At 37.7% G+C, this 9,948-nt stretch overlaps 1 protein-coding gene across 1 annotated transcript in view; it reads right to left on the bottom strand.

Moving 5' to 3' along the window:
* The window catches only part of FBXL5 (F-box and leucine rich repeat protein 5), an 87,906-nt gene that overhangs the window by 44,975 nt on the left and 32,983 nt on the right, over positions 1 to 9,948 (bottom strand). Inside the window, exons 4-6 of the mRNA XM_007950076.2 lie at positions 7,302 to 7,488; positions 4,529 to 4,711; positions 1,803 to 1,928 (exon numbers count right to left, since the gene is read on the bottom strand). Of these exons, the coding sequence (XP_007948267.1) occupies positions 1,803 to 1,928; positions 4,529 to 4,711; positions 7,302 to 7,488 (496 nt within the window). The remainder of the gene's footprint in view (positions 1 to 1,802; positions 1,929 to 4,528; positions 4,712 to 7,301; positions 7,489 to 9,948) is intronic.

The raw sequence follows: 9,948 nt of genomic DNA, 5'->3' as shown, positions 1-9,948 counted from the left end.
TTTTTTTTTTTTTTTTTACCAATTTTGATACCAACTGCCATCCCACAACACACACTACTTCTCTACTGGGTTCAATAATCCATTACAATGGCCACACAGAACTTAGGGACAATACTCAGAATTATGGGGTTTGTTAGGGAATTAGCAGGTTATAATCAGGTTGACTGCTAACCAGAAGGCTGGCAGTTCAAACCCACCAGCCACTCCTCGGAAGGAAGATGGGGCAATCTACTTCCGCAGTGATACTGCCTTGGAAACCCAAGGAGGGGTCACTATGAGTTGGGTCAGACTCGACAGTATATAACAACAACAATTCAGGTTCAGGAAAGCGCTCAAGATATAATTCTTCCATTAGGACAGGCTCCCCTCAGCTATGCCCTCAGGCATAACTGTCCTCGGCCCTCAGCCTCTCGACTTGCTCTCAGCCCTGCTCCAGCAGGTGTCACAAAGCTCTTTTAGTTCTGCCAATAGGTGCACCTATGTGGCCCCTCCACCTCCAGCAAAGGCACTCTGTTTTCTCACTCTGTAGGCTGCCAAGTGCACTGCTCTGTCTAGTGCTAGTCTCTCAATTTTGCTGCTGATTGCCTCTACTAAGGAGGTCCAGCACAGGAACCTCAAAGGTCCAAGGATACATTTCATTCCACCTTTAGCTCTTCTCTCTCGATGCCACTGAGATGCCCCTTTCTGCCTCTGGGATAACTCATTTTAAGCCTAGCAAAATGACAAAACTGACCGATCCCCACATTACTGTCCCATACACCTATTTCCATGGTCCCACTCCCACAAGGGTGCCATGAACCCTATTTATATTACTAACAAGCTATTCAGTCCCCTTGGAGGTCCACAAGCACCTTACATTTGCATAGTTCCACCCAGTAATCTGGCAGGAGTCACAAAGACTAAGTAAGTCACTGCGCCACAGTCCTCCGTACTTCCAAACTCTCTGCACCCCATCCCAGTATTTCTCACTGTGTGCCCTGAATTAAGAAGTTGTTGCTGTTGTTGTTGTTATGTGCCAGTGAGTAAGACCCAACTCACAGCGACCCCTGCTTGGTTTTCCAAGGCGGTGTCACTACTGAAGTAGATTGCCCAACCTTCCTTATGAGGAGTGGCTGATGGGTTTGAACCTCCAGCCTTCTGGTTAGCAGTCAAGTGCCTTAGACACTATGCTACCATTTCTTCTTTGCTTGACTGTAAGTTCCTAAAAGGGAGGGATAAAATCTTAATCACCCTTGAATTTTCTAATAGTGTTTAATGAATAACTACTTGATTTTATAATCCCCTTTCAATTTATAAGGAATTTTCATGTATTATTTCTTCTTAATTCTAAAACAAACTTGTGCGGCAAGTGGTATGATTGTTTAGAAATGAATAAACAGATTCAATGGTTTCATGCTTCTTCCTCTGGGACTCAGTTAACTCTCAATAAATGATGTTGAATGATGAACAGAAATGGCCCTAAAAGGCACCTTACAAACAGTAAAGCACCACAATGAATATATATTATCTGTATAATGAAAACAGCTATCATTTTCTGATTTAAAAAGTATTTCAACATAAAAACAGGTGGGAAATGCTGTACATGTTAAAAAAAATCACTTCAAGCAGAATAAACTTGAGATTTGCATATCATCCCTTTAAGTTAAAAAAAAAAGGTTTAGTAACACCAATGTCTTTAGAAAGCACACACAAACAAAAAATATAACGAAAATTAATAATTATCAGTGATTAACTATGAAATGTAACAATTATTAAAAAAAAAAAAAAAACAGGTAATAGTTTTAATTCCAAGCATGGCTTACCAGACTCATCTATGTCAGCATCTTCATCCCACTCCTGAAAAGCACGACTTTCATCTTTTCTGTTCTTCACCCATTCCTCATCAGGTTCAGTATCAAGTTCTGCTGCAGGACCACTATACCAGTCACCTACTCAATGAATCAACAAATAAAAGGAGCAAAATAAGGTAAGATTGGCTACCCTTACAAAAGCTAACCTGTTTAAAAAAAAAAAAAACCCTATGCAAGCAAAACAGCTGAGACCTAGGCAATGGGCCAACTCTTGTAGGAATATTCAATTGGTTAAAAAAAAAATTATACTTAAATGACAACAAATTCAATTTCAGAGATCTAAACAAACTATGAATATGTGGGCCCAATAAAAAATATTAATTCAACAGTAGGTCATTTTTCCAAAATAAAATGTATATATACTACACTTCAAAATTATACAAAAAAATTACACAGTCTGCTATGTACCTACTATGTATCTATTCTCTATTCAAAAAGCTTTAAAATGTTATCTTTTATAGATGTAAGCTTAATAGTTCTAATTCCATTTCTAAGAAAAATAACTGTATCAATAGTCTTACAAGCAACAAAACTGAAAACAACATAAGCTTTTTCTTGCTGCTGTGGCTCCACACTGACCATGGCTATACCTCCAATAGTATGACGGCTAATCAACAAAGCAAGCAGGATTTCCCCTCTGTAGCAAATCAATCAGCAATTCAGAAGTAGGTACAAAGAGAAGTTAAAGGGAAAAATTAAGGTAAAGCTAAACCATGAACCATAAAGATCCTGGAGTATATACTGCAATTAAATTATGTTTACAAAGAGACAGGCAATGAAGCATTAATTTATTGAAATCCTAACATTACATATCTATCGGAGTTTCTCAACCTTGATACTAGTGACATTTTGTGCCAGGTAATTTTTGGTGTGGGGGGTTATTTTGGGCACTGGAGGGTATTTAGCCACAACCCTGCCCTCTACTCACTAGATACCAGTAATACCACCAACACCCCCAGTTGTGACAACGAAAAATGTGTGCTGGGAAGTAAAATCAATCCTAGTTGAGAACCACTGAAAACAAGTATCGTAAATAATAAAAATAAGTAAGAGCCACTACAAGTTTTATGTGTAGTGCCTAAGGCACTTGACTGCTGACCAGTCAAATCCACCAGCCACTCTTCTGAAGAAAAGTTGAGCAATCTATTTCCGTAGTGATACTGCCTCAGAAACCCAAGGAGGGGGTCACAATGAGTCGAGTCCGACTCAACGGCACATAACAACAACATAAGTTTTATTGGGAGCTCTGGTAGCGTAGTGCCTAAGGCATTTGACTGCTAACCAGATGGCTGGCAGTTCAAACCCACTAGCCACTCCTCGGAAGGAAGACTGGGCAATCTACTTCTGCAGTGATACCGCCTCAGTAACCCAAAGAGGGGTCACTATCAATCAGATCTGACTTGATGGCAGTGAGCTTGGTTTTTGGTTTTAATAGGTTTTATAAATAAAGTTCCATTATTTTTAATGGAACTTTTTGTTTAAAAATATTAAAAAAATATTTTTAAAAGAAAGTGTATTTAAGATACGGTTAACTTCATGAAATCCAGCATAGCATTATCAAATTGACTTTTACACCAAATAGTATCTAATTATGTATTGATTCTTAATTAAAAACAAATACAGACAAACAAAAGAGCATTCTGTATATCCATATTTTCCTTATATGGCTTTCATTCAATATTGCATTATCCTACAACTAACAGGAAAAATTATGCCACATAAAAATAATAATTCTAATCATTTGGATCTTATAGTTTATACGTCTACCCAATACTCCAAACAGCTTCAGTCAAAAAACATAAACTATCCAACTGCAGCTTAGTTTAAATGATATAAATTATTGTAAAAAATAAAACAGTTTCAAAGCAGACTCATAATCGTGTATGCATAATTATGTTAGAACACATACTTCCATGTCAAAATCACAAACAGAAAACTATCAAAGAATTTAATATGTATTTTGAGGATAATGCTCACCTACAAAAATTGTTTTAATGTGCTGTATGGCTGCATTTATCCCATGACTGCATTACATACTCATGAAAAGAAAACTGTAAGTGTTCACAAAGACCACCTCACCACTAGAACTTAATAGTAAATGGAGACTTAAAAAATAAGGCATTACCATAACAAAAAGACATGTTAAAGACAAAAACAGATTCACAATTATTTTGAACTACCACCAAAAAGGAGTCATAATAGTGCTTTATATTACTTAAATTCTCAAATAATCTAATTATGTAAAGTTGTTCCTACAGTATATTCTGCTAACCAGAAGGCTGGCGGTTCAAATCTACCAGCCACTCCTCGGAAGGAAGCCTGGGTTTTATTTTTACCTTCTTGTTATGGAAAACTCCAAACAGTTGAAAGTAAAAAGAATTATCATGATAAGTCCCTATGTGCCAATTTTCAACAATTACCAACATTCTACCAATTTTTTTGCATCCCCTCCCCCAACTATTTTTTCCTAATTGTTGTAAAGGATATTACAGACACCCCGTGATTCACCATGAATACTTCTATACTGGTAAGTTTTGTAAGCTGTATCCCAAGAAAATACCATCTAACTATGAAATCTACTTTCTGGTCAAGCTCTCAAGAGTTCTTCTCTCTGGCCTTACTTCTTAGTAACAAACTGAAATATTTTTAAAAACAAACTAAAAGTGCTATTTACCTACCTCTGGCCCAATGAACAGGGTAAAGATGTTTCCATAGTGATCCCGTTTTTGCCATCTGAGACCATTTAGTGCTTACTTGACTGCATCGACACAATTCTTGAGGATTAAGATAACTGAAAATTGACAGCATTACCTCTGGAGGAAGATGGCTTATACCTGTAGAGTGTTCTGAAACATCCGTTTCTGAAATAAAAAAGAAAAACTTTAACATCAAAGGATATAAGATCAAATGCAATAAGAAATTTTGATCATATTTCTATAAATAAAACCCAGTGCCTGAAGTCAACTTCTTCCTGCTTACAAGATGTGAATAGGAAATAACATGGATTAGACGTAACATGGGGATGTTAAGCTTGTTAAGAACCCATAGGGTTAAACTATCATGGCCCAAATCACACTTCATCAGTGGGACCTACAACAATGAACACAGAATTGACTTCCTCTTACAAAGTCTCTGGAGAAAAAAAAACAATACTCACTTTGTAGCCTAAGTGGCATCATTTGAAAAAGGAATCGAACAGGTTATACAGCTTTAAATCAACAAGTGCAGAGTCTGCCAGCTCATGAGATCTCCAAGGCATTTTTAATGACACACCAATCTCACAACGTTTTCCATTCATGCATTATGACTCCTGTCAGTTCCTAGCTGGTGATTTCTCTTTGATTTTCACATTTCACCTCAGAGATCTGTGAAATCGGACCTCTTCAACCTGTTAGCGCCCCACCTGAGAATGCCAATACTGCTTAAACTGTGTATGTGCCAGTTAAGACAACATAATATAAACATTTCTGAAGCTGATATACATTCACCAAGAAGCCCTCGTGGCACAGTGATTAAGTGCTTGGCTGTTAACCAAAAGGTCCTCAGTTTGAACCTACCAGCCTATCCATGAGAGAAAAGAACTGGCGATCTGATCCTGTGAAGATTACAGGCTAGAAAACCCTATAGGGCAGTTCCATTCTGTCCTATAGGGTTGTAGGAGCTGGAATCGACTTGCCAGAATACCAACACCACGACCATCACAAGACATTTATCAGAAATCTTCTGTCAGCAACTACTGTAGAAAGTAGTCATTAAATATACAATTTCTTATAATGTATTATTTGGGGAGTAATTTTACAAAAAGAAAAATATAAATGAAGTGTTATAAAAAATATAAACGCTTCATCATTAAAGTACTGTGAGGATATACTTCGTAGGTCTGACTTGTCTCCACAAAGCAACCCAAATATGGAAATGCTATGATCAAACCCACTCCTTTTTAAATGGCAAATATTTTAAACAAATATAGCTATAATTTGCTTTGAAAGAATGGTAAAATTAAACATAGTAACTATGATGCTTTTCAGTTGCATATTATAATTATAATTAAGCCAGATAGAACAGGTCATAGCTTGGTGTCTAAGGTACAAGCCACATTTCAGAGTGAGGCATACAAATTTTATGGGTTTAATTATAGCTTAATTTACAAAACCATCTTTGTTTCAACACACATCTGACCTAAATACTTTGTTAAAGAAATTAAGAGGAAAGAACCAATTTTTTAAAGAAAACTCTAAACTATTTTAACAGAAATACCATTGTTTATCTTCCATCAGAAAGAGAAGATTTTTTACTAGCCTAAGCATACAAATGGTTTCTTTAAGGATGTTTTAAAAGGCTGCCAAAGCTATCAAAGAGAGTAAGAATAAAAACGAGGAAGGAGTCTGTTAAGAAAAAAAGTAGGCACCGTTTATTTGCATTTCTCCTTCATTTTATCAAGGTAACTCTACACAGACAAACCATGCCATTCCTACTCACTTCCTTACATATTACTGAATTTAAGCTGAAAGGTAAGCACGTATGGGAAAGAACTGGGATAAAACAGTAAGCATTAATGTTTTCTAATGTATTTCTTATCATAATAAAACTGAAAATTGTAAGCATAACCAATGTTGAAAACTAAATGAAAAAAAACAAGGAAAGATGGAGCTCACAATACTGGATGATACTGCAGAGGCACTATATATATGGCAGTTTTCAGTAATTCTGATTGGCTAAACTAACGTTAATAGTAATAACAGTACCAGTAAAAATAGTACCTATATAAATTCATTCAAGAAACATTATACTGCACATGGTCCAATTATGCTGCTGTTGCTGTGTGCCCTGAGTCGATTCCAACTCCTAACAACCCTATACGACAAAATACAACTGCCCCATAGGGTTCCCTAGGCTGTAATCTTTACAGCATCCAATCGACAGGTCTTTTCTCCCATGGAGAGCCTGGTAAGTTCAAACTGTTGCCCTTCTGGTTAACAGCCAAGCACTTAACCAATGCACCACCAGGCTTCCTTGGCCCAAGAGATGTTAAATTGTTTTTTAAACTGAAAAACCAAACCCACTGTCATCTAGCTGATTTTGACTCAGTGACCCTACAGGACAGGGAAGAACTTCCCCAAAGGGTTTCCAAGGCTGTAAATCTTTACCTAAGAAGATTCTCTCATCTTTCTCCTGCAGAGTTGCTGGTGAGTTTAAACAGTAACTCAAGTGCTTTAACTACTGCATCACCAGGGCTTCTTTAAATTATCAAAAGCAATACTAAATCCTAAAATAGAAACTACTGTCAATTACATTTATACTAGAAAATAAGTGGTTTCTGCTCCCACAGTACTAGCCTGAATTAAAATATTCCTCCATATAAAAGCTACAGTTCCTATCAATGACATGCAAAGAGCCTACGAAATGACTATAGGCAATAAACTGTACACTATCTAAACATCTGAGTCTCACCTTTATCTGACTTTTCATCCTCAGCATATTTAAAAAACTTCTGTCGCTCTTCAGCTTGATTCCACAGACTAAGACCTCTGAGCAGCTCTGCAGTATCCTTGTGCGAGCAATGCTGTGCAATCACTTTCTTTTTAATATCCTTAAGCTCTTCATAAGTAAAATATTCCATCAGCATAGGCTGGAAAACCTAAGTTACACAAAACATTCATAAGAAAGGTCCTTAATTAGTAGTGTTTGCATCCCTTAAATTGTTAATTGCTCAAGTCCAATACTATGACCATATATTCCAAAGAAATAAAAATGTTAGTTATTACCACTGAGTTAGTTTATCTAAAAACTGTAGCAAAGACTATCACCGAAAAAGGTCCTTCCCTCCAAGGTTTCCTCAGCTAATAAATCAAGCCCTAAACAATGTAGATGAATCAGGAGCAGATGAGTTTTCTTGCCAACTGCCAGACACTCTTAAATCATTTTCTGATTGTTGAACATGGAGGCCAATTAAATGCCTCCTGGTACTAGAGTAACTGAACTCTACCCAAACATGGCCTCTACATCAATTAAGGATGGAACCATAAAAGTTAGGGCTCTACTGAGAGCCTGAACTATCCATTATTATTTCTGGATTTTGAAGATGTTTCCTCAAATCATTATTCCAGGAAGGTGGTTCATGACAATTATCTATAGAGAGGTCTTTTTCCTGCAAAATAGATTACTTAGCCCCAACCTCCAATTTACGTAATCAGAATCTTTAGAGGTAGTACCAAGGCATTTTTTTGTTGGTTTTTTTTTTTTTAATTTCACAGACAAATTTTGATGTGCATCAAAGGCTGTGAAACACTCTTGCTCTACTAAGTCACTGGTTTCAACCCTGACTGAATATTACAATGATTTGGGGAGCTTTTAAAAAACACCCCCATGTTGATGTCTCCCCGCCTGATTTAACTGGTCTGGAGAGGGCTTAGAAGTAGGCTGTTGTTTGTTTTGATTTTTAAAGACCAGCCAGCTTATGATGTCATAATTGAGAATCACTACATTAACTGATTTAGAACTGACCAACCACCCACTTCCTCATGAAATTCTTTTTCTATTCCTTACGGATATCCCTCTCCCACTGAGTGATAAAGAAGAGAATGGGACAATGTTTTCCTCACATATTCAGTGATATCCTAATACAATGTGTACCAGACATAAGACTGGTAACTTTAAACATAAACCAAAAACTCACTGCCATCAAGTTGATTCTAACTCATATCTACTCTACAGGATACGGGAGAATTGCCCTCAGAGGGTTTCCGAAGCTATGTATCTTTATGGAAGCAGATGGCCTCATCTTTCTTCCCAGGAGCAGCAAGTGGGTATAAACTGCCAGCCTTCTGGTTAGCAGCCAAGTACTTAACCACTGTACCACTAGGGCTCCCTGGTCATTTTAAAACCCCTAGCTAATTACTAAAATCTGCTACTGCAGAAAAGAAAACATAAATTCTGTACATTTACCATGAAAATATGTAATATATTAAAAAGTTTAAAGAACCTTCTAAAAATTCTCAACACACAATGTTGTTGTTGTTGATAGGTGCCGTCGAGTCGTTTCCCACTCATAGCGACCCCACGCACAGCAGAATGAAACACTGTCCAATCCCATGCCAGCTCCACGATCCCTGCTATACTTGAGCCCATCATCGCAACCACTGTGTCAATCCATCTCGTTGAAGGCCTCCCTCTCTTTCATCGACCCTCCACCCTACCAAGCATGACATCCTTCTCCAAGGAATTGTCCCTTCTGACAACATGACCAAAATAGGTGAGTCGAAGTCTGGCCACTCTTGCTTCCAAGGAGCATTTCGGGTACACTTCCTCCAGGACAGATCTGTTAGTTCTTTCAGCACTCCACGGTACTTTCACCATTCTTCGCCAGCACCACAACTCAAAAGCATCAACTCTTCTTCGATCTTATTCACTGTCCAGCTCTCACATGCATATGAGGCAATTGGAAATATCATAGCTTCTGTCAGGCGCACCTCAGTCCTCAAGGAGACATCCTTGCTCCTCAGCACTTGAAACAGTTCGTTCGCGGTTGACTTACCCAGTGCTACACGTCGTCTATTGTCCTGACTGCTGCTTCCATTGGCATTGATTGTAGAAAAAAGCAATGTGAATTCTTTGACAACCTCAATCTTCTCTCCATTTATTGTGATGATGCTCATTGGTCCAGTTGTGAGGATTTTTGTTCACTTTATATTGAGACGTAGTCCATACTGCAGACTGTATTCTTCAACCTACATCAGTAAGTGCCTCAAGTCATCCTCACTTTCAGCAAGCAAAGTTGTATCGTCCACGTATCTCAGTCTGTTAATGATTCTTCCTCCAATCCTGATGCCACGTTTTTCTTCAGATAGTCCAGCTTCTCGGATTATTTGCTCAGCATACAGATTGAATAAGTATTGGGAAAGGATACAACCCTGACTCACTCCCTTGCTGATTTTAAACCATGCAGTGTCCCCTTGTTCCATTCGAATGACAGGTCAAGGTACAGATTCCTCATGAGTACAATCAAGTGCTTGGGAATTCCCATTCTTCTCAATGTTATCCATAATTTGTCATGATCCACACAATCAAATGCCTTTGCATAGTCAATAAAACACAAGTA

Source organism: Orycteropus afer, unplaced genomic scaffold, assembly GCF_000298275.1.
Source record: "Orycteropus afer afer isolate SDZICR_OR568_19922 unplaced genomic scaffold, OryAfe1.0 scaffold00262, whole genome shotgun sequence".
Taxonomy (NCBI): Eukaryota; Metazoa; Chordata; class Mammalia; order Tubulidentata; family Orycteropodidae; genus Orycteropus; species Orycteropus afer.
The sequence above is the reverse complement of the archived record's forward strand: the minus strand, read 5'-3'. Positions and strand labels throughout refer to the sequence as shown.